General features: G+C 44.3%; 1 protein-coding gene across 1 annotated transcript in view; it reads right to left on the reverse strand.

The window, feature by feature from the left end:
- Positions 1 to 5,613: 5,613 nt before the first annotated feature.
- LOC124595218 overlaps positions 5,614 to 26,420 on the reverse strand; it is a 104,851-nt gene continuing 84,044 nt past the window's right edge. Inside the window, exon 5 of the mRNA XM_047133862.1 lies at positions 5,614 to 5,949. Coding sequence (XP_046989818.1) covers positions 5,770 to 5,949 — 180 coding nt within the window. The 3' untranslated portion in view covers positions 5,614 to 5,769. The remainder of the gene's footprint in view (positions 5,950 to 26,420) is intronic.

Consider the following 26,420-nt stretch of genomic DNA (forward strand, 5'->3'; position numbering starts at 1 on the left):
TGTCAGATCCCTTAATCGGGCAGGTAGGAAATCTCTTCAATGTATACAATTCCTAAATCGCTGCTCTTCGAGTGCCTAATCTTGACGCTGCTGAAGAAGTGGGCCGCGACCAGTCGGGCCCGCTGCTTCTGTCCTCTTCGCATAGAGGTCGCTGCTGTCGCGTTGTCGTCCTGGAGAGAGGTCGGTCAGCGTGCCATTGGCTGACGTCTTCTTCACAGCCGTCTCTGCTCTCTCGTTCCCGACCGGCGTTCCGGCGCTTGACTTTACGTCGTAACATTATGCAGCCTGCAGCAACTTCAAAGCCTACACATGAGATTATCGTATTGTCTTGCTCGCTACACGGAAACCATCAGCCCCAGAAAAAAATGAACAGGACACTCTTGTGAAGAATTTAATGTAATTAAAATTTATATTGCAGTACGTTTTCGTTGAACGCCACGGTTTTCGACTTACTTAAGAAAAATGCATTTGAAGGTCACTTTTGTACGTTTTCTTGAATAAAGCGAAAACTACGGCCTCTACCGAAAACGTGTCTCAAAACAAAATTTAACTACATTAGATTTCCAACAAAAAAAGGTCCTGTCCATTTCCTGTAGGACTAATACACTACTGGCCATTCAAATTGCTGCACCACGAAGATGACGTGCTACAGACGCGAAATTTAACCGACAGGAAGAAGATGGTGTTATATGCAAACGATTAGCTTTTTAGAGCATTCACACAAGGTTGGCGCCGGTGGCGACACCTACAACGTGCTGACATGAGGAAAGTTTCCAACCGATTTCTCATACACAAACACCAGTTGACCGGCGTTGCCTGGTGAAACGTTGTTGTGATGCCTCGTGTAAGGAGGAGAAATGTGTACCATTACGTTTCCGACTTTGATAAAGGTCGGATTGTAGCATATCGCGATTGCGGTTTATCGTATCGCGACATTGCTGCTCGCGTTGGTCGAGATCCAATGACTGCTAGCAGAATATGGAATCGGTGGGTTCAGGAGGGTAATACGGAACGCCGTGCTGGATCCCAACGGCCTCGTATCACTAGCAGTCTAGATGACAGGCATCTTATCCGCATGGCTGTAACGGATCGTGCAACCACGTCTCGATCCCTGAGTCAACACATGGGGACATTTGCAAGACAACCATCTGCACGAACAGTTAGACGACGTTTGCAGCAGTATGGACTATCAGCTCGGAGGCCATGGCTGCGGTTACCCTTGACGCTGCATCACAGTCAGGAGCGCCTGCGATGGTGTACTCAACGACGAAACTGGGTGCACGAATGGCAAATAGTCATTTTTTTTAGATGAATCCAGGTTCTGTTTACAGCATCATGATGGTCGCATCCGTGTTTGGCGACATCGCGGTGAACGCACATTGGAAGCGTGTATTCGTCATCGCCATACTGGCGTATGACCCGGCTTGATGGTATGGGGTGCCATTGGTTACACGTCTCGGTCACATCTCGTTCTCATTAACGTCACTTTGAACAGTTGACGTTACGTGCCGTGGCTCTACCCTTTATTCGATCCCTGCGAAACCCTACATTTCAGCAGGATAATGCACGACCGCATGTTGCAGGTCCTGTATGGGCCTTTCTGGATACAGAAAATGTTCGACTGCTGCCCTGGCCAGCACATTCTCCAGATCTCTCACCAACGGAAAACGTCTGGTCAATGGTGGCCGAGCAACTGGCTCGTCACAATTCGCCAGTCACTACTCATGATGAACTGTGGTATCGTGTTGAAGCTGCATGGGCAGCTGTACTTGTACACGCCATCCAAGCTCTGTTTGACTCAATGCCCAGGCATATCAAGTCCGTTATTACGGCCAGAGGTGGTTGTTTTGGGTACTGATTTCTCAGGATCTATGCACCCAAATTGGGTGAAAATATAATCACACGTCAGTTCTAGTATAACATATATGTCCAATGAATACCTGTCTATCATCTGCATTTCTTCTTGGTGTAGCAATTTTAATGGCCAGTAGTGTAGCTTGTGGGAAGCGAGAGAGAGAATACCAAAAGCCTGCTCATAGTATCCGAAGGCATAGTGGGTTGAATGAAACTGATATGCAGGAGTAGTTGAATCACCCCATATATCAGTGTTTGGAAGCAGACTCGGCCAGAAGTTGGAAACAGTGTGCGCCAAGACTCATCCTACCAAATGACTTTCGTCTGTTGCTCCATAGTCGAGGTTTTATGGTTTCAGCGCCACGTTTCGCTGTTACAGGCATTTGCATCACTGATGAAGGATTTTGAAATTCCAGCTCGTCCTGCAATAACCTGCTTGTGGAGCTCGCTTCGTGTTGTTTTAGTGCTGATAGGGATCCCGAGTGCGACATTCACTTCTTCAGTGACGTTTGTAGCTGTCGTCCCCATGTTTTCGTCTCAATCTTCTTCGGTGACCTGTCATAATCACTCAGTTTACACTTTCGCCCGTGTTGTGACTTACCAGATATTTTTTCCACTTTCCCTGTATGCGATACAAGTCTTCGATTCAGTGCCTGTTGAAACACCAAACACTTCAGCTACCTTGATTACGGGAACGTCCGTAATATAAGCAGCAACAATTTTCGCACCCATTTTCGAATTCACTTACCTCCGGCGTAATGCACTGACAACTACATAGAAGACTCTTCTGATCATTACGGACACTTCCAACGTACAAACTACGTTGCACAGATGTCGTTCGTGGTCAAATACAACAGCGTAACCTGCAGACTTGGGAAGCATCTGCGTTTATGTTCAAGCATGCATTTCTCTTTTTTCTATATTTTTCTCTAATTTCTCTTGACGTATACGTAGATGTATGGATTCTCTTCTTATCATTAAACTGTTTGTTCAGTTGCTGATAGAAGAAAAGATATGCATGTCATTAGCGTGACGAAAGTGGTCGAACCTATCCAAAGCTTCATGTACGTAAAGTGTCTTAACGTACTTTGTACAACTTAGAACATATTGACCACCGTTGTTACTTACGAGAATTGGTATTTTAATTTATGTTGGTTTATGTATGTTTAAAATATTTATTTTATGTATGTGGAGAAACATTGTATGTAGAGGTAGAAATATGTGGCGATGCTATTAGAATGCTGGTAAGTTGTCAACACGAAGGTTATAACTGGCTAATGAGAATTTTGGCTACCTGTGTTTGAAGTGATATGGAAAAACGGCCGAGTTATGCGACCGGTTAAAATGTACTGTATGCGAACATAAACACTAGGTGCAATATTTTTAAAAGAACCACTGATTAATGTTGAACGTATTTTAAATACTAAACGCCGAAAATTCTCGCATTATTTTATATTGCAGGAGTAGCCATTGATCATAAACATGGAAACGGTGTGCAAAGAGACGGTAGGGTATACAGCTAGTTGTACCAGACTGTAGAAGACAGAAGTCTGTAATGACAATTCCGAAGCAGTAAAGTGATACTAGCTCGTCACCAACTGTAGTCAGGCGCCTTGGATGCAGTGGAGCGTAGGTTTTTGCAGTCTTACTGGCCTTCAGGCTTAACTACGTTAATAGTAGAGAGAGATATTTTGATCGAATGGAACGGAAATTGGTAGATGTTGTTTACATGTACAGACAAACAAATTACAATTCCAGAAAAAAATAATGACGTATTCAAGAGAAAGATCTTCCCAAATGGAACGAGTCAATAACGCGTTGGTCCACCTCTGGCTTTTATGCAAGCAGTTATTTGGATTGACATTGATCGAAAGAGCAGCTGGAAGTCGTCTTAAGTGATATCGTACCAAATTCTGTCCATTTGGCGCGACAAATAAAACCCGGAGATGGTTGGAGGGCCCTGCCCGTAATGCTACTAACGTTTCCAATTGGAGAGAGATCCGGCGACCTTGCTGGCCAGGGTAGGGTTTGGTAAGCACGAAGATAAGTAGTAGAAACTCTCCATCTGCGGGAGTGCATTATCTTACTGAAATGTAAGCCCAGAATGGCTTGCCATGAAGCTCAAGAGAACGGGGCGCAGAATATCGTCGGCGTAGCGCTGTGCTATAAGGGTATCTGCTACGAAAAGAAATGGTACCCAAGACCATCACTCCTGGTTGTCGGGCTGTATGACAGGCGACAGTCAGAATTCTGTACCAAGACACCTGGGGCGTCCCCAGAGGTGTCTTTGTTGGTCATCGGGGCTCATTTAGAAGTGGTACTCATCAGTGAAGACAATTCTACACTAGTCAATAAGATTCCAGGCCGAGGACGTATCTGGAGACGCCCCGGACTGCAGTGGTATACCAACATGACTTTCGCCAGCCATGCGGCCCGACAAGCAGGAGTGATGGTCAGGAGTGCCATACCATAGAAGGCCGGTTTTGGTTGTCACCTGCGGCACCCTTATAGCACAGCTGTACGTTGACGATATTCTACGTCCCGTTTTATTGCCCTTCATCACAAGTTGTCCTGGGCGTTACATTTCAGCAAGATAATATGTGCCAACACACGTCAAGAGTTGCTACTGCTTGTCTTCGTGTTTACAAAACCCTACCTTGACCAGCCAGATCTCTTCTCAATTGAGAACTTCTTGATGCAATAAATTACCAACAGCCGTATGATTTGTAGAAGTTTATTTTATTTTATGAACTTCTATGTGCACGACCTAGACCACACATAAGTAACTATGTATTCTGACATGGTTGTCACATTTTCTTTTATTTTAATTTATTTTATTGTTATTTATATAAGTTAATTTTTATTAAAAAATAATTCTTCCACTGTTCCACTGGACATACGAATGTATGCAGTAGATCTGATGTGTTGCATGGCCTATTACAACTGTGTGTTTCGGTTTTATGAATAATAGCGTACACATATGTTCATACATCGTGTGTTATTCGAGTAAAACAGGGAAAACTATTAACAACAGCATGACATAGTTAGAAGCATATGTGCCCTAATGTTACACATAGTTTTAATGATATACAATGTCTCTCTTTGAGCGACTGACGTAGTTAACATGAAACCTGTAAACTGTTAACGTATGTTCTATATTTTTTATAATTTTTTTTATATTAGTACATTTCTTCTACTCATTGTACAGGGGCCTGAAGATGGCATCAATGTAATGCCGAAACTGGTAGCACATAGAAGTTCATAAAATAAAATAAACTTCTACAAATCATACGGCTGTTGGTAAATTATTACATCAAGAAGTTCATGCCAGCCGTCGTCCTACTATCCACATTGGATCAACGAAGATCAATTGAGAACATTTGGAGCATTAGGGGCAGGGCTCTCTAACCAGTGCGCCAATTGGACAGAATTTGGCACCATATCACTCAGGAAAACATCCAGCAACTCTGTCAATGCCAAGTCAAATAACTGCTTGAACAAAGGCCAGAGGTGGATCAACGCATTGTTGAGTTGCTCAAATGTGAAGCTCATTCTCTTGAATAAATCATCCAATTTTTCTTAAACGCTAACCTTCCTTTTTTATCTGTACATGTACATCACATCTACCGATTAGTGTTCCATTCAGATGTATATGTTCTAGGTGTAAATAAATGGTAACAGTGAGACTTAAGACGCAAGTATTATAGTTGCAGTCATTCTGAAAAATGGCGCCATTAATTTCCAGGAGCAAAGTTTTACAAATGGAAAAGGACACTCACACATTTATTATCGTTCAGTTCTCTTTACATAGCAAAGACCGTACAAAAGTGGCGTACAAACAGTGTGGCACATTGTGGAGGATGAGAAGACAGTGGATGAGAAGAGAGCGGCAGAGAGAGGGGGAGTGGTGAACGGCTAGGGGCTCAGACTGAGCGAGAGGAACTGCTGCACGTCGCACTTGACCCGGCCCAGCACCTGCGACACGCCGTCTCTCAGCTGCTGCTCCACGGACGCCGACACCTCGGTCTTGAAGTGGTCGCTCAGCCACGACACGATCTTTGACGTCAGCCAGCTGAGCTCGCCAAGACCGGTCAACTGGAACATCATAAGTATAGAGTGCAGACCAGGGCTGCCAACTGCGCGGCTGGAGTTTACTACAGGCTATCTGAAACAAGTTTTGACTCACGGAAGGAAGAGGATAATCACGGTAACCGGCGAGTAGGCTTCGCGCAACGAGTGTTCCATACAAACTTAATTACGCATATAAATAAACCATCCATCACGAGACTCGACAATTTGGACGATTTTTGCCTCTTGATGATATCGTTACTGGCGTGATATCGGTCCCAGGAATTGCATGACATTCGAGCCTGATAAAGGTCAATTTTTTTGTGTCATTTCACATTTGCAAATCGTAAGTTTTTTATGCTAACTGGCAATTGCAGATGCATTGACTTCCTCTGCTCCCGTCCCTGTTGCGAGTACTGGTAAGATTTAACGGAAATCTCCACAGAACAAAACGGTACAGCCTGTCTTAGGCTAGTGTTGTTATGCGAATGTCGATTTGTTCTGTTGTAACGGGACGTCCTCCTCTAGCATTACTTTTCCTAGACAGTAGTTGTCAATACCAGTACTAGTTTTCGAATTTTGGACAGGTCAAATTTATTTCAGTTGCTTTTCTGAAGACTTTCATATAGTGTTATACACAGTAAGTTATCTTTCGGGCTAGAATTTACGAAAGGAAATTACTTTATTAAGTGTTTTGTTTTCAATGTTGCAATCGATAAGTACTAGTTCTGAATGTACACTTAACATAACTTTTTTAGAAAGATTTGAAATTATGAATTACTGGCACACTTAAAATTTCTATTATTAATTATGCAAGCCTGTACTGTTTACTATACTTATTTCTGGATTCATTTATGAAATAATAATCGAAATTAATAATGTAACAGAAACTAGTAGAAAATCATTTGTTAATAAAAATTGTAAACCCTTTGGAATATTGCCTCTGATGTGATCGGATGTATTTTTGTGCAAACAATGAAATTTACGCTTTGTTAATGTATAAAATCAAAACTCTGTATAATATACTAAAACGTGAGAGACTATATATTTAGGTAAAAACAAGAAATCTGCAACAACAATCTTCAAATTTACTTAGTTAAATCCAACCGCTAGGCCCTAAAATGTGAGGTTTTCAGCTTCAAGAATAAAACCACTAGACAAGAAGAACTGGAGCCATCTCACCATGACAAGCTAAGTAAAGTAGAAAGTTTATTGTGGTCTTCGCTCCTCTCAAATCTTCATAAAAGACTTTAATGCGGACAACAGACGGAAGTAGGAAGAAGGGGGTAGATTACATTGTAGAACACTTCAAAAGACATTTTGTGGGATATCAGAACCTCGTCGCAGACACTGAAAGTGCAATCCTGTGGCAGTTATAGTATTACTTTGCTTTGAAAAACGGGAGATGTTGTACGTCTCGCAGGCATAGACTGTCAGCTCTGTGATTTGACACCTTCACTGTTAGATGGCAAAGTATTCGTTTCCACAACGGCATGGACCTTTATTTCATCGTAGCTTTGCCAGTTAGCAAGAAATATTTGCAAATTGTACACACAAATCTACCTCGTGAATCACTGAGCTTTTTATCAGATTATGATCGCAATGTAATTTTGTAATGACAAAAACATTACTTGTGTGATATAATTACAATGTAACAATTTTAGGATTTTTTCCTTTACTTTTACTGTGAAAGTTTACTTCTTGCCAAATTTCGTGATCATATGTTAACGGGAAGTACCCTACAGGTTTTGATGAGTGAGTTTGAGAGTATAAAAAACTATGCGACATAAATGGATGGATATGTTGACAGAATTAACGTAAAAGCTTAAATTTTTATACCGTCAAGGTTTCAATTTGATACGTCTACACGTTGTTGAGAAAGCGGAGTCTTTAACAGTCGGACAGACGGATAGGCAGGCAGGCAGCCGGATAACAAAGTGGTCCTGTAATGGTTCCGTTTATACCGACTTAGGTACAGACTCCTAAAAAATGATGTCTATGTAAAATCTGTTACTAGGAACTACTGTAAGGATTTTTGATACAGTGTTTACTAATAGAATGATTCACGAGAAACATCTATGTATACAATTTATTACCGCTACGCCAGCTACATATTTAACTCAAGGTAAAAAGACCTTTGATGTTTGAGAAGGACGTCTCTGAGTGTCACCTCTTCACGACGGTCGTAACACCCCTTCTGTCAGACGGGGAGCACCGATTCTTTACCACGGTGCTACTTCAACTGTGGAGACAGAAGAAAAACCTGCGTTACACCCAAGTCGTCTGGGGCGGACCACGACTTTCCAGACAATAAGGGACCAAAGCAATCATGTTCTGCACCATGAAACTATACCCGAATTTGTTGAGACCATTCGCTTAATTGTTTCCAGAATTGAAAAACTAGTGGGGTGAGTTCAAAGCCAGACTGGTTCACGCAAATATATTGAGAGCAAATGGTAAAACGGTATGCGACGAAACGCTTGTAGCCGTTCTTTATATGTTCCCTTTTTCGTCCTGTTAACAAATAACATTACTATTTATTCAGAAGAGACATAAATGTAGATTGAGATGACTCAAAAAACCATTAATGTTTTAATAATTATTAAAACACTTTATTAAGCTCTACTGTACTCTCCTCGTAACGAAATATCCAAACAATGTATTCACTTTCTCAGTGCACCACAATTCGTGAATATTTCAGGGAAGGCATATTTAAGAATCTGCTGGTGAAACAAACCTTTATTCACTACAAGTGTCGAACATCCGACTATCAGCCGGTACTTACGTACATCAATCTGTACGTTAACGTTTTACTGTGTCGCTGGAAAATAAAATAAAAACGCAGTCCTGCGTCACTGAAGCTCCCGCCAATAATAGAACACATTAATACGGTGTAAGACGTATGCTTTGCCAGCGATGGGCGAGGCATGACAGAATCTCTGACCAGAGAGTAGTTTATCGTTAGTTGTTGCCTGTCGCTAGTCTGCGCTTGTCTGCGCGAGTGGACAGTTGTAGTCGGTTGGCTTTAGTAGCGAGTCGATAGTAGTCTGCGTGAGTCTGCGGGAGTTGGCATGCGTCGGCTGTGTGCTCTGCTCGCGACTCTGGTCAGGACTCTGGAGGATGAGTATTGTTGTAGAAGGTAAAGAAGCAGCCTTGCGCATATCAATAATGTATGTTAATTGTAATTTAATTTGTTCAAAGAAATGCCCCAATAATAATTTTTATAATATAAAGCAACTCTTTTAAAGAAAAGCATTCATTTCAACTTAAAGAATTTTTCCAATACATTATCACTGCTTCCAAGAATCAAAAAATATATATACGCCAGCATTGCACGAAGCTGTGTCGAAAAATGACTAATTAAGAGCAGATATAATTGCGGTTTTATTGAGGTTTATTCAGAATACAGGGCCGAAGGTCAGCGCCGCTGTCCTTATAAATTCATCAGGTTACAAAAGTTTTTTATTATTTTTGGTGTTTAGGAATCTTTCTGTTTCGAACTTGACATTAAATGAGAATAGAATTTTGTGGTAACATTAAATGTGAATGCATTTCTGCACACAGTAAATCGGAGCCAATTTTGTTCAGAGGTCATAATATTAAAAAATTCGTTTAATTATTATATTTTGTAGGGAGGTTAAACTTGGGTCATTTCCATTTCCATTTAACGATATTTTGTGGGGAGTTTACATTTGGCTCCATTTTCATTTTTTATTTAATATTTTTCGTGTGGGGATGTTACACTGGTTCATATTTTAAATATAAACAATTCTGCGGGGAGGTTACAACGGTCAACAGCAAATTCCATTAACTTAGATAAATAATCTTAGCATATTGCATTAACGTAGATAAATAATCTTAGTACACTCTATCTGCACAAGCCGGTGTCTATAACGTTTCGTGACTCTCAGTTCTGCTTTCTAGTAGTTCAAGTAATGATAAAAATCTTGGACAGTCGTTACCCTACATTTCTCAATTGCTGGAAACAAAGTTAAGAGCAGCCTGGTCGCCTGTTTAGCTTCGGTGCACAAAATTCATAAAAGCGCAGTAGTGTAAAAATTTTATTTAAATTTTGTAATGGAGAAACATTATATTCATAAACAGTGAGTCTTGGGTAGGCCTAATGTTGATTATTTTCCAGAGATAATCGTTCAAAAGTCAGATTTAATAGAATATGTTAGTGTTGAAATGAATGAAATATAGATTTATTAGGCCTTACTTTCACATATCATATGGAAGTAAAATAACAACAGTGAACATGTGAGTGCATATTGCTGAACAAGTGCACTGTAGTTAGGCAATGCTACTGTGCCCCACAGCCCTAAAACCGCTCTGCCTTAATTGTCCCTGTGTAGACCAGTGTAATGGATGTGTGTGTGTGTGTTTTTTTTTTCGGTGGACAAAATTTCACCGAAAACTTCTTCCACCACCAGTATTTGAACTGTTGCCACGAAAGAGGCTTGCGTTAGAGACGTCAGTTAACGAACTATGGTTAGACAGTGGGAGATTCCTAGATACAGATATGCGTTTGTTCGCTTGAAGAGTAAGCTGCAGTCCGAAGTCGATAAACTGCGTCGGCAGGTCGACAGGCTCCAGTCAGCTACACTAAGCTGCTGCGGCGATGAAGCCTCTGCGCCGAAGGCAGCGTCGGTCTTTTATGACGCTGGCGTCGGCTGACAACTTTGTCGCGTTGCGCCTTCGTATGAGCCCGACCTTGGCAGAACGTCGTCACGCGAAGGTTGAAAGGAGACAAAGGCGAGGTTCCGGATCCCAGAGCGGAAAGCAAATGTGGGTACTGGGCACAGGGCTGCTCGTGTACTCTTTAAAAACGGGCCTAATAAATCGACTGTTATCGATAAGACGTCTAACATGGGACAGTACGAGCCGCATCATCTGTAACGACTGGGGTTTAACTGTATATTAGGATCACAGTCGCACACAGGGAGGTGCTATTCCCTACTGGGTTCAAATGGCTCTGAGCACTATGGGACTCAACAGCTATGGTCATCAGTCCCCTAGAACTTAGAACTACTTAAATCTAAGTAACCTAAGGACATCACACAACACCCAGTCATCACGAGGCAGAGAAAATCCCTGACCCCGCCGGGAATCGAACCCGGGAACCCCCTACTGGGAGCTTAAATGTTAAGCAGGACATAGAGCCTCTCAGGAAATCGAAGAGCATATGGAGAACTCTGCTGTCAGTTGCTGAAGGCGGTGGGTACTGACTGCTGCAAGTCACGATTCATGGTGGAGAAATGAGTCTTGTCAGATGGGTTTAGAGTCCGTCTTTGACGTCTTCCATCGACTGGGATCTTTTAACAACGGGAAGCACAGCTGATCTGCTGGACCTGAATTGGGATTTGCACGACAACGCCTTTTTTGTTTATGTGCCTGCAATCTGAATGCTGTTACCGTTGAAAATGCGCAAAACAAGCCAGTGTCCCCACAGTTCATTGTGTATTTTCCTATGTTAAATACATCTCATTACCGAAGCTAGTTCCACGACCAAAAATTATGCGATGTAGACTGTTGCATCGTTGGATATCACTGTCCTAGCGGTTAATGATGGCTTTAGAAACCGAAGCCGTTACCACTCCTTCAGAATAAAATTAAGATTACTTTTCACGTTTTATGAAAGACAAGAGTGTTGCAGACGGAGCCGTCTCTCGCTTTGCTTAAGTGTGGCAATGGGAATCAGCAGCGCCTTTTCAAACAAAACATCCCTGCCTTAACATGACGTGATGTTATCGGAAAACCTGGCCCAGGATAACAGAATGGGGATTTCAATTTCACTACCCTGAACCACAGACCTTGCCTCTGGGGGGAGGCTTGCGTGCTTCAGATAGCCGTACCGTAGGTGCAACCACAAGAGAGGGGTATCTGTTGAGAGGCCAGACAAACGTGTGGTTCCTGAAGAGGGGCAGCAGCCTTTTCAGTAGTTTTCGGTAGTAGCATGGATGGCTGAACTGTCCTTGTAACATCAACCAAAACAACATTGCTGTGCTGGTATTCCGAACGGCTGAAAGCAAGGGCAAAGTACAGCCGCAATTTTTCCCGAGGGCATGCAGCTTTTTTATATGCTTAAATGATGATGGTTTCCTCTTGGGTAAAATATCACTTAGGTAAAATAGTCCCCCATTCGGATCTCCGGGCGGGGACTACTCAGGAAGGCGTCGTTATCAGGAGAAACAAAACTGGCATTCTATGGATCGGAGCGTGGAATGTCAGATCCCTTATTCGGACAGGTAGGTTAGAAAATTTAGAAAGCGAAATGGATAAGTTAAAGTTAAATATAGTGGGTATTAGTGAAGTTCGGTGGCAGGAGGAACAGGACTTCCGGTCAGGTGAATACACGGTTACAAATATAAAATCAAACAGGGGTAATGCAGGAATAGATTTTATAATGAATAACAAAATAGGAACACGGATAAGCTACTGCGGACAGCATAGTGACCGCATTATTGTAGCCAAGGTAGACACAAAGCCACATCTACCACAGTAGTACAAGTTTATTTGCCAACTAGCTCCGCAGTTGAGGAGGATTGAGCAAATGTACGATGAGATAAATAATTGCTCAGATGGTTAAGGGAGACGAAAATATGCACACCAAAAAAAATATTTGCATAACCTCGATTCCAAGAACTCCTGAAGATAGAAATTGACTGTGGATATTGTATCTCAGACACAGTCCCTTTCACTGTTCGGAAAAGTCACTAAACCCGCCCAAAGATATAAACAACCATGCATGAGCAGCGCCTAATAGATGGAGGGGGTCCGACAGGCCAACAGTTTCAGTCATTCCTCCAGGAAGGAGGTACATAGCTCGTGTGGCCTCTATTTCAACCATGTCTAGACATTTAATACCGCGGTTTAATCGCGTCCGCATTGTTACTTTGTGCCAGGAAGGGCTCTCAGCAAGGGAAGTGCCCAGGCGTCTCAAAGTGAACGAAAGCGATGTTGTTCAGACATGGAGGAGATACAGAGAGACAGGAACTATCGATGACCTGTCTCGCTCAGGCCGCCCAAGGGCTACTACTGCAGTGGATGACCGCTGCCTACGGACTGAGGCTCGGAGGAACACTGACACCAACGCCACTAAGCTTTTCGTGCAGCCATAGGACGTCGTGTTGCGACTCAAACTGTGCGGAATGGGCTGCATGATGCGCAGCTTCACTTTCGACGTCCATGCCAAGGTCCATTTTTGCAACTACGACACCATGCAGCGCGGTACGAATGGGCCCAACAACAGGCCGAATTGACTGCTCAGGATTAGCATCACGTTCTCTTTACCGATGAGTGTCGCGTATGCCTACAACTAGACAATCGTCGGAGACGTGTTTGGAGGCAGCCCGGTAAGGCTGAACGCCTTAGACACACTGTCCAGCGAGTGTGGCAAGGTGGAGGTTCGCTGCTATTTTGGGGTGGCACTATATGGGGCCGACGTACGCGGCTGGTGGTCATGGAAGGCACTGTAACGACTGTCCGATACGTGAATGCCATTCTCCGACCGATAGTGCAACCATGTCGGCAGCATATTGCGAGGCATTTGTCTTCATGGACGACAATTTGCGCCCCCATCGTGCACATCTTGTGAATGACTTCCTCCATAATAATGACATCACTCGACTAGAGTGGCCAGCATGTTCTCCAGACATGAACCCCATCGAACATGCCTACGATAGATTAAAATGGGCTATTTACGCACGACGTGACCCGCCAACCACTCTGAGGGACCTACGCCGAATCGCCGTTGAGGAGTGGGGCAAATATGGACCAACAGTGCCTTGATGAACTTGTGGATAGTATGCCACGACAAATACAGGCATGCATTAATGCAAGAGAACGTCATACTGGGTATCAGAAGTACCGGCGTGTGCAGCAGTCTGGACCACCACCTCTGAAGGTCTCGCAGTATGGTGGTACAACATGCAGTATATCGTTTTCATGAGCAATGAAAAGAGCGGAAATGATGTTTACGCTTATCTCTATTCCAATTTTCTGTACACGTTCCGGAACTCTCGGAATCGAAGTGATCCAAAACCTTTTTGTTGTGTGTATAATAGACATGGGGGACTGGAATTCGATAGTAGGAAATGGAAGAGAAGGAAAAGTAGTAGGTCTGAGGGTAAGGAATGAAAGAGAAAGCTGCCTGGTAGAATTTTGCACAGAGCATAGCTAACACTTGGGTTAAGAATCATGAAAGAAGGCTGTATATGTGGAAGAGACCTGGAGACACCGGAAGGTTTCTGATTAATCATGTAGTGGTAAGACAGAGATTTAGGAACCAGGTTTTAAATCGTAATCTATTTCCAGCTGCAGATGTGGACACTAATTACAATCTATTGGTGAAAAAAGAATCTGAGGTCATCAGTCCCGTAGAACTTAGAACTACTTAAACCTAACTAACCTAAGGACATCACACACATCCATGCCAGAGGCAGGAACCGAACCTGCATCCGTAGCGGTCGCGCGGTTCCAGACTGAAGCGCCTAGAACCGCTCGGCCACACCGGCCGGCTCTGTTGGTCAAGAACTGTAGATTAAAACTGAAGAAACTGCAGAAAGGCAGGAATTTAAGAAGATGGAATCTGCATGAACTGAAAGAACCAGAGGTTGTAGAGAGTTTCAGAGGGAGCATTAGATATCTATTGAGAAGTACAGGGGAAAGGAATACTCTAGAAGACGAATGGGTAGCTCTGAGAGATGAAATAGAAAATCCAGTGGACCAAGTATTTAACAAGACGAAGGGTAGTAGAAATCCTTGGGTGACATAAGAGGTATTGAGTTTAATCGATGAAAGGAGATAGTATAAAAATGAAGTAAATGAAGCAGGCGAAAAGGAATACAAACGTCTCAAAAATGAGATCGATAGGAAGTGTAAAATGGATAAGCAGGAAAGGCTAGCACACAAATGTAATGATGTAGAAGCATATACCATTGTACGTAAGATTGATGCCGCCTACAGGAAAATTAAAGAGACCTTTGCAGAGAAGAGAACCACTTGTATGATTATCAAGAGCTCAGATGGAAACCCAGTTCTAAGCAAAGAAGGGAAAGCAGAAAGGTGGAAGGAGTATATAGAGCGTCTATAGAAGGATGATGTAGTTAAGGGCAGTATTACGGAAATGGATGAGATGGGAGATATGATACTGCGTGAAGAGCGTGACAGACCACTGAAAGATCTAAGTCGAAAGAAGACCCAGGAGTAGACAACAATCCGTTAGAACTACTGATAGCCTGGGGAGAGCCAGCCAAGACAAAACTCTTCCATCTGGTGAGCAAGATGTATGAGACAGGCGGAATACCAGCAGACTTCAAGAAGAATATAATAATTCCAATTCCAAAGAAAGCAGGTGCTGACAGACGTGAAAATTAGGTAACCATCAATTTAATAAGTCACGGTTGCAAAATACTAACACGAATTCTGTACAGACGAACGGAAAAACTGGTAGAAGCCGACCTCGGGGAAGATCATTTTGGATTCCGGTGAAATTTTGGAACACGTGAGACATACTGATCCTACGACTTATCTTAGAAGATAGATTAAGGAAAGGCAAACCTACGTTTACAGGATTTTTAGACTTAGAGAAAGCTTTTGAAAATGTTGACTGGAATACTCTCTTTCAATTTCTGAGGATGGGAGGGGTGAAATACAGGGAGCAAAGCCGGCCGCGGTGGTCTCGCGGTTCTAGGCGCGCAGTCCGGAACCGCGCGACTGCTACGGTCGCAGGTTCGAATCCTGCCTCGGGCATGGATGTGTGTGATGTCCTTAGGTTAGTTAGGTTTAAGTAGTTCTACGTTCTAGGGGACTGATGACCTCAGCTGTTAAGTCCCATAGTGCTCAGAGCCATTTGAACCATTTGAACCATTTGAACAGGAAGCAAAAGGCTATTTATAATTTGTCATAAGAGTCGAGGGGCACGTAAGATAAGCAGTATTGAGAAGGGAGTGAGACAGGGTTGTAGCCTTTCCTCGATGTTATTCAATCTGTATATTGGGCAAGCAGTAAAGAAAACAAAAGAAAAAAATGGGGGTAGGTGTTAAAATCCAAGGAGAAGAAATAAAACCATTGAGGCTTGCCGATGACATTGTAATTCTGGAAGAGACAGCAAAGGATTTGTAAGAGCAGTTGAACGGAATGGACATTGTTATGGAAGGAAGATATAAGATGAATATCAAAAAAAGCAAAACAAGGTTAATGGAATGTAGTCGAATTAAATAAGGTGATGCTGAGGGAATTAGATTAGGAAATGAGACACTTAAAGTAGTCAATGAGTTTCGCTATCTGGGAAGCAAACTAACCGATGATGGTCGAATTAGAGAGGATGTAAAATGTAGACTGGCAATGGCAAGGAAAGCGTTCCTGAAGAAGAGAAATTTGTTAACATCGAGTATAGATTTAAGTGTCAGAAAGTCTTTTCTCTAAGTATTTGTATGGAGTGTAGCCATGCATGGGAGTGAGAACAGTTTCGACAGGAAGAGAATAGAAGCTTTTGAAATGTCGTGCTGCAGAAGAATACTGAAGATTAGATGGGTAGATCACGTAACTAATGAGGAGGTACTGAACAGAACTGGGGAGAAGAGGAATTTGTGGCACAACTTGACTAGAAGAAGGGATCCGTTGGTAGGACACGTTCTGACGTATCAAGGGATCACCAATGTAGTTTTGGAGAGTAAGAATCGTAGAGGGACACCATGAGATGAACGCACTAGGCAGATTCAGAGGGATGTGGATTGCAGTAGTTGCTCGGAGATGAAGAGTTTTGCACAGGACAGAGTTGCACACAGAGCTGCATCAAACCAGTCTTTGGACTGAGGACTACAACAACAAGCATGTCACTGGGCCACATCGTTCGATTACATTTCCTTCAATTACCTTTGCAACTGATGTTCCCTGACAGATTAGGACTGCGTTCTGGACCAAGATGCGGATTGGGACTTTCGAATTTGAAGAGTGATGTTACCAGTAGGTGAACGTGGCCGACCCCACACACTGCCAGAACACCACCTCTATTTTTCAAACTTGTCGGAAGGTTTCCCTCGCACCTTGGTGGACTATCTGCCCTGAGAAAAAGGATTAGCTACGAGCAGTGTTCAATAAGTAATGCAACACAATTTTTTCTCTGCCATTCGGTTAAATAAATGCGTGATTTGCCGTGGGACATCACGGAATATTCACGCTTCAGCCCCTATAGCGTCACAAAATTCCGATAGGTGGCAGCGCTATACGTAGCCATCAGAATGATGTTTATAATGGAGGTGCGTTTCAAGGAGACAGCTGTCACTGAGCTTCTTTCGGAGGAAAACCATAGCATCGGAGATACTTATAGGCACCTGCAAAATGTTTACGGATATCTGGCAGTGAACAAAAGCACATAGAGTCGTTAGGTGAGGCGTCTGTCATCATCACAACATGGTTGCACAAACCTGCCCGATCTCCCGCGTGCCGGCTGGTCCTCAGGAAATTGAACAAACTACTTCAGCGTGAACGTCACCACAAAAAATGCAAACGAACTTCTCCTTGTCCATGACTACGTAAGGGCTCACACAAGCCTGTGCACTTGAGAGGGGCTCACAAAACTTCGTTGGATTATTCTTCCTCGTCCACTCTACAGCCCTGATCTCGCGGCTTCATCTTCCATCTGTTTGGCCCAATGAAGGATGCACTCTGCAGGATGCACTACATGGATGATGAGGAGGTTGTTGATGCAGCAAGACGCTGGCTCCGACGTCGACTTGTAGGGTGGTACCATGCGGGCATATAGGGCCTCCCAGTAATGTCGAACTGAACGGAGATTATGTTGAAAAACAGGATTTTGTAGCAAAAAGAGTGGGGCATAAAATGGTGTGTTGGAGTACTGAATAAAATCAAATTGCTTTCAGAAAAAAATGTGTTGCGTTACTTATTGAACGCCTCTCGCACATTTGGTGGTTTGTTCCCAGAATGAATCCTTCTTGCGGTTTAACGAAGCACTGTCCATGCGGCCAGAGGGATTTATGTGCTGTAGTGAAGTCAAGGACTATGACACCTGCTAGCAGGGTGGATATTGGCGGAATAATCGGACAAACTGGGGCAGACCCACTCCCAGTCCAGTCCAAGCCCTAATCTAAAATGGAATAGATCGAGTTCCGTAGCTAGATGAGGTAGTCAATGTAATGAAATACAACAATGATAAAACAATTTCTGTGCCTCCAGTTTGGGGTTTGGGGCATTGATCCTGCACCTCGTCATCCAGAAGAATTTTCCGATTACAAAATTCTGCATGTAATCCTCGTAATCCTTGGAAAGGGAAACATCATCTGGTAAGGGGTAAAATGGCGTGGCTATTGTGGCGCGACAATATGGAAAGAATGGATGATGAGGCATGGCCAATACGAATCTGGAAGTGGACTCGACAATAGAGGAGGAAGAGGAGTGGACGCTCAAGATGGAAGGAAGGTGTCTGTGAGGCAACGGCGCCCAGAAAGTTCTTGGAGGCAGACGGGTTGAATACAATGAGTTGAAAAATGGGTGGCAAAAAGCGGGGATATCCGTAATTAATACTCGCTCTATGATGATCTTTCCTTTTTCAGGGAAGTTACACAGTTATGGAAGTTCCTGTGATTAACACCGTGTGCCATGTAACAACACAATGTCTGTTTCAACAGTGAAGGTGATGGTATAGACAAATTGGAATGAAACATTCCATATAAAATGTGCCCAATTTTATTTGCTACAGAGATAGAGCTGGTTACTGAGGTAAGTATTCACTTTATTTGTTGGTACTCCAGATGCTACGGGCGTTTTTACCGCATGCCGTCTTTATTTTGAATTCCAAGCTGTTAAGCTGTGCTTTTGTTTTGCATAACTGAATATTTCAACTGTGACTGTCATGTGTTGGCCAATTCTGCTGTATAGTTTAAGCGTACCGCTCATATTCACAAATGCTAAGTATGCCGATACGTTGTTTGCGAACAAGTTTTGTATTGAAAAAGTCGGCGGAGTCTCTATAGAATACATCAGACGATTTCATAATCCCAAAGTAACAGATTCAAGAGTGTTCACTTACGTTCGCCAAACTGTCTCATACTGTCATACTTTCGCAGTTCTCAGTAACCATATCTCATCTAAACGTACAAATGAACGGAGTATGGATGCAGTGGAAATCACTGTTGGTAGAACGTAGTCCTTCAAAAAACATACGCAGAATTTCTACACGTATCGGTGTTCCATATAGTTACAGGGCCGAAGCCCTGCAACAAATACGTTTGAGAAGGTCGCGTGCATAATTGGTTGGGGGTTCTTGTTACTCGGTTCCTATTTGATCTAGGAACATGAGGTAAAAAGCTTTTGGTTTAGTCCGAAGCAGCGGCCACTTTTTTAGCTATTACATCATCTGCCTTACTGTGACGTCACAGTATGTCAAGAAAAGTATGAACGACTAACCGGAGCTGGCGCCCAGGCAAATTGTGCAAAGCGATTAATTCCGTTTGCAAAATATGTTAATTGGACAGAAATTAATGCTCAGCTGATGGCACCATTCTTACGTGCACCGTTCTGATCTTACTCGCAAATACGTGCAAAAAACTTTAAACTTATACGAATCAGTTCAGACTATGGAATGTGGTAGATACATGAATTAAAGTCAAAAAGAAAGTTTTTTTCCAATAATTTTTACCTTTTGTCGAGATACGACGATTTAAAGTTGATGTAATTGAAGCACCTAAAAATCAGTCTTACGTGAACTGAATGCACGGAAACAGTATAAAGTGATACATATACATAAAGAATGTATTATTACGATAAAACTGAAAACTTGCTTCCAAAAATCTAGCTTAATTCGGATTTCACGTGCAAAAACAATAAAGTTTTCTGTTAGTTTCTTTACTTGCGCCACTTCCAGGATTCAAACTAGCGCGAATCGGTTCAAATTTGGTAAGAAAATAGACAAATATATGCAGTTAATGATCCCCCTGTTCTTTGCCATGATATGGGCAACGTGGTACTAAAGACTATAAAAACACTAAACTGGATTAGTCGTCGCACAAGTTAACAGAAATCTACTTTAATCACTAAGCTATGGCGGTCTAATGTCAAAGTTATGGTAGAATAACAATTGGGAAGCACCAAGAAATATGCTCCAATCATAGCACAAAAAAAGCTAATATCCCATGGGCAGAGTAAGGAAGGAAATTAGCTAACTGACTTAACTGGCAGCTTCAGAGATATTTAAATCAAAACAGCTTGACATATTCGCGTTTTTTTAGGAGTTAACCCTACTTCCCCATCGCATTGAGCTCTCTTAACTGCAGTGTGTTGGTACAGCTGCAGCTTTCAAATTATAGGCTAAATTCCCTGATACTGTGTCCAAGATCTATAATGTTTGCCGGCCGTAGTAAACAATATACGATATTATATGGCTGAAGAGCATACATATGATAAATAAAAACGTTTTTGTATTAGGATAAAATTTCTGGGTGTGGATTTTTTCTTGGAGGGAAGACATCATGTATGATGTTACTTTGTTTGACAGGATGCATTGTGTTACATGGCATAGGTAGAAACACTAACAAGTAAAAAAAGCGCGAATGTGTCAAGATGTTTTGATTCAAATGTGTTCAAAGCTGCCAGATAAGTTGAAAAGTTACTTATTTACATCCCCAAATCTGCCCAGGACATGTCCGCCTTTTCTGTGCTATGAGAGTGGCATTTTCATTTTGGTGCACGAATATGGCGGACATTAGGTATGTACGGCCAGTATCCTTATCATTTACAGCAGATTCAATACCTTTTACAAGCAGATGAAGACAAGTGATGGGAATTTTGTAGTTGGCTATTTGCATACCGCGAAGTGATCCCAGTAATACTATTCACTGGTGAAGCCATTTTCACTAGTGACAGTAGCAACAACACTCATTACTCACATCGGTGATGCAGTGAAAAGTTACACGTCCTTGTGGAAAAACATTTTCGAGGACGCTTCTCTGCAAATGTCTGGTTCAAATGGTTCAAATGGCTCTGAGCACTATGGGACTTAACATCTAAGGTCATCAGTCCCCTAGAACTTAGAACTACTTAAACCTAACTAACCTAAGGACATCACACACATCCATGCCCGAGGCATGATTCGAACCTGCGACCTTAGCGGTCGCGCGGTTCCAGACTGAAGTGCCTAGAACCGCTCGACCACTCCGGCCTGCAAACGTCTGTAGTAGTATGGTAAACAATTAGTTGAGTCTGGCGTGAGGTCAGTCGCTTGACGGCACGTTTCGGCGCGGGCCTGCCCGTTGCCGGCGCGCCGTAAGGCACGGAAGCTCGCACTGGAGCGTATCGCTTCCAGTCGGGCGTGCAGCGGCAGTCCTCACTCGGGGAAGTGACGCGTCTCTCATAGCCTCTCCTTCCCAAGTGGCTCTTTCCGCCTTCCTGTGGTGCCAGATGTTAAGCTCGGCATTATGCCTTGCGCCAAAAGAGAGAGCTGCGACCCAACCCGATGCGAAAGCGACGGGTGCGTGGCACAGGGGGAGCTGTGTCAAGGGACCGAACACCAGTCCCTCTCTGTTCGCAGGGTACAGACCATCAGGTGCTCTGCATGCCGGAAACCTCGTTTGTCGGCGTGGGATCCCGGAGCGACTCGGCAAGGGTGCTTCGCTGCGCCCCTGGGTAACTGGGGCGTGTTCTGCCAAACCCAGGAAGTGGTGACATCGCCTGGGCTAGGTTAGATGGGTCCAGACCGCTGAACAACTGGGTGACCGACCCACCACCTGAGTAGGAGTGGGTCCTTGGCCGACAGGTGGAAGCTCGGGCTAGTAAGCGGCGAAGGGTGAGGGGTGCACTTGCTGAGAAGCGTCGGGTGAAATCGACGATGACGGAGCCACCAAAGGGGACCAGTGCGATGGCAACGGCGCGCTGTACCCTGCAGTTCGAAGAGTGCCCTTGGCCTTGGGGTGAGGCCGGTGGGCGAGCTGCAACAGTCCCCCCCCCCCCCCCCCCCCCCCAAGCCCGTTGCCGGCGCGCCGTAAGGCACGGGCATGGAAGTTCGCACTGGAGCGTATCGCTTCCAGTCGGGCGTGCAGTGGCAGTCCTCACTCGGGGAAGTGATGCGTCTCTCATAGCCTCTCCTTCCCAAGTGGCTCTTTCCGCCTTCCTGTGGTGCCAGATGTTAAGCTCGGCATTCTGCCTTGCGCCAAAAGGGAGAGCTGCGACCCAACCCGATGCGAAAGCGAAGGGTGCGTGGCGCAGGGGGAGCTGTGTCAAGGGACCGAACACCAGTCCCTCTCTGTTCGCAGGGTACAGACCATCAGGTGCTCTGCATGCCGGAGACCTCGTTTGTCGGCGTGGAATCCCGGCGCGACTCGGCAAGGGTGCTTCGCCGCGCCACTGGGTAACCGGGCGTGTTCTGCCAAACCCAGGAGGTGGTGACATCGCCTGGGCTAGGTTAGATGGGTCCAGACCGCTGAACAACTGGGTGACCGACCCACCACCTGAGTAGGAGTGGGTCCTTGGCCGAGAGGTGGAAGCTCGGGCTAGTAAGCGGCGAAGGGTGAGGGGTGCACTTGCTGAGAAGCGTCGGGTGAAATCGACGATGACGGAGCCACCAAAGGGGACCAGTGCGCTGGCAACGGCGCGCTGAACCCTGCAGTTCGAAGAGTGCCCTTGGCCTTGGGGCGAGGCCGGGGGGCGAGCTGCAACAGTCCCCCCCCCCCCCTAGCCAGAGCAGCCAGTCCGGGGCAAGAGACGGGCTCCCAATCCTTCCTTTGTCGACAATATGGCTGAGACAGAGACAAGCGATTCATGTGCACCTTCGAGGGCTTCTTTGCTTACTCTCTCTGGCTCTGAGCACTATGGGCCTTAACATCTGTGGTCATCAGTCCCCTAGAACTTAGAACTGATTAAACCTAACTAACCTAAGGACATCACACACATCCATGCCTGAGGCAGGATTCGAACCTGCGACCGTAGCAGTCGCGCGGTTCCGAACTGAGCGCCTAGAACCGCGAGACCACCGCGGCCGGCCTTTGCTTACTGTTCCCTCCCCATCAGGGGGCGCGGGGCAGACCGAGGAAAGCATTAGTGAGAGGCACGCCAGGATTACACAATACCTGGAAGCCAATGTGAAAAACGGCAAGATAAGCCAGGCTGCGATCTTGACTTTGAAAAATGAACTTGCCTCCTGGGCTATTGCTCATGCGAAGCTCGAGGGGCGGGTCAAAGAACTACAGAAGGAGAATGAAAGACTGCGCAAGGAGCCAACAAAATCATGGGCTGGTGTAGTCGCTCAATCTGCTCTTAAGAGCCAAACTACAAGGGATACCATTGTTAAAGTATCACAAAGACCGGACACTGCTGCCTTTTTGAGACCATTGCCCGGTCAAGACACTAAGAAAGTGCAAGAAATCTTCACAACAATGATCAATCCTGCAAAGGACAAAATCAAAGTAAACAAAGTGAAAGCTACAAAGAATGTAGTAATAGTCGATGTGGCAACTGAAGATGACAGGAATAAAATACTAAATAATCAGAAACTGTGCAAAGCCGTAAAATGTGAACCTCCGAAAAAGAGAAATCCGCTTGTGATTATGTATGATATACCAGTCACATTTGAAAATAATGAGCTTCATGAAACAATCCGAAATCAGAACTTTGACGATATAAGTACAGACGATTTCAAGAATGAATTCAAACTTATTTTAAATTCAAAACGGGGCCAAGAGACAAAGACGTTGTGCATCATGTGGCGGAAGTCTCTGGCCAGATGTGGAAGAAACTAACCGCAATGGGTAAGATCTACATTGGCTTCCACGCCATTAATGTGCGGGACTTTTTGGTGGTACCTCACTGCCATAATTGCGGCGATCTTGATCACGTGCATAAATACTGTGAAAGGACGTCGGCTTGCTCCAGGTGTGGAGAAGAAAACCACATCAGAAAAAACTGTACAAGATCTGCCATATGTATCCCCTGTACAAGGAGAGGCTACCCCCTCGTGTGACTGCGGAGCCGAATGGGGTACTCAGGATCACGTGATCTATGAGTGCCCTGTCTTCGATGACGTAGCCAGTGATCTAAGAAACCAGCTACCTAACAACGACACATATCAGTTAATCAGAGACCCTACCACTTTCAATATAATAAACCGCCTTGCCAGCGAGGTATCAGCAAAGGTCCTGCGAGAATATCTAAGGGAAAATATATGAATTACCAAACATTACATGACTTAAGGCGACCCATCCCATTCCGTCGGGGCGTGGACTGGCCAATCGCCGCGACGGTAGGAATCCGCTACGCTCTGGAACAGGGGGAGGGAGCGCTAACACCCGAATTTGACAACTGCGCACAGATAGAGACTTAGTAGTTATTTAACCTTCACGTAGATAGTAGAAAGAAGACCCCAAACAGAACCTGCAGCGATCTTCTAAAAGGCCAGCCCAGTGCCAGGGGCACGCTCACTGGTATTAGCTCAGTGGGCACGGCCATATAGTATGTTTATATACAACAACTGGCACGCCTGTAACGCTGCAGGAAGTAGCCCCTAGATTAGTTAGTTAAGCCTAGACATTAGATCTTACCCATTAAGAAACTAACTCATCATTTCCTGCAGCAAGTAAGCTCACTAATACCTAGAAATAGAAGTAAAAAATGCTGCTAATACTAATAAAATGTAATGTAGATTTAAGACCCACTAATGTATAAGGTGGTGGGTTACGATGTATGAAATAATTGGATAGAATAAAGAATTTAAAAAAACAATTAGTTGACTGGAAGTGTTATGTTGCTGCATCTTCTTACGGGGCACCGTTATCTACACTACGGGGCATTAAAATTGCTACACCAAGAAGAAATGCAGGTGATAAACGGGTATTAATTGGATAAATATATTATACTAGAACTTACATGTGATTACATTTTCACGCAATTTGGGTGCATAGATCCTGAGAAATCAGTACCCAGAACAACCACCTCTGGCCGTAATAACGGCCTTGATATGCCTAGGAATTGAGTCAAACAGAGCTTGGATGGCGTGTACAGGTACAGCTGCCCATGCAGCTTCAACACGATACCACAGTTCATCAAGAGTAGTGACTGGCGTATTGTGACGAGCCAGTTGCTCGGCCAACATTGACCAGACTTTTTCAATTGGTGAGAGATCGGGAGAATGTACTGGCCAGGGCAGCAGTCGGACATTTTCTGTATCCAGAAAGGCCCTTACAGGACCTGCAACATGCGGTCGTGCATTAGCCTGCTGAAATGTAGGGTTTCGCAGGGATCGAATGAAGGTTAGAGCCACGGGTCGTAACACATCTGAGATATAACGTCCACTGTTCAAAGTGCCGTCAATGCGAACAAGAGGTGACCGAGACATGTAACCAATGGCACCCCATACCATCACGCCGGGTGATACGCCAGTATGGCGATGACGAATACATGCTTCCAATGTGCGTTCACCGCCATGTTGCCAAACACAAATGCGATCATCATGATGCTGTAAACAGAACCTGGAATCATCCGAAAAAATTCGTGCACCCAGGTTCGGCGTTGACTACACCATCGCAGGCACTCTTGTCTGTGATGCAGCGTCAAGGGTAACCGCAGCCATGGTCTCCGAGCTGATAGTCCATGCTGCCGCAAACGTCGTCGAACTGTTCGTGCAGATGGTTGTTGTCTTGCAAACATCCCTATCTATTGACTCAGGGATCGAGACGTGGCTCCACGATCCGTTACAGCCACGCGGATAAGATGCCTGTCATCTCGACTGCTAGTGATACGAGGCCGTTGGGATCCAGCACAGCGTTCCGTATTAACCTCCTGAACCCACCGATTCCATATTCTGATAACAGTCATTGGATCTCGATCAACGCGAGCAGCAATGTCGCGATACGATAAACCGCAATAGCGATATGCTACAATCCGACCTTTATCAAAGTCGGAAACGTAATGGTACGCGTTTCTCCTCCTTATACGAGGCATCAAAACAACGTTTGACCAGGCAACGCCGGTCAACTGGTGTTTGTGTATGAGAAATCGGTTGGAAACTTTCCTCATGTTAGCACGTTGTAGGTGTCGCCACCGGCGCCAACCTTGTGTGAATGCTCTGAAAAGCTAATCATTTGCATATCACAGCATCTTCTTCCTGCTGGTTAAATTTCGCGTCTGTAGCATGTCATCTTCGTGGTGTAGCAATTTTAATGGCCGGTAGTGTAAGTTCTAGGAGACTGATGACGTCAGATGTTAAGTCCCATAGTGCTCAGGGCCATTTGAACCAACTGTCCTGGAGAAGGAACTGGCTTACAGTTATGCATTCTAAGTGTGTTATGGTCTGCTTATTACTAATATGTAGAAAACGATCTTCCACCAGTATCGAAAGAGGTTCCTTCGTATACAGGAACGTAAATGTTCTTCCTGCATGACGTGGCCATCGTAGGTTCTAATTCTCGTGTGACAAATCATCTAAACCTAACATGCTCAGTAAGATGGATCGATAAAAACGGTCTTGCTTCTTGGACACCAATTTCCCTGTA

Source organism: Schistocerca americana, chromosome 2 (genome assembly GCF_021461395.2).
Source record: "Schistocerca americana isolate TAMUIC-IGC-003095 chromosome 2, iqSchAmer2.1, whole genome shotgun sequence".
In the NCBI taxonomy this organism is placed as follows: Eukaryota; Metazoa; Arthropoda; class Insecta; order Orthoptera; family Acrididae; genus Schistocerca; species Schistocerca americana.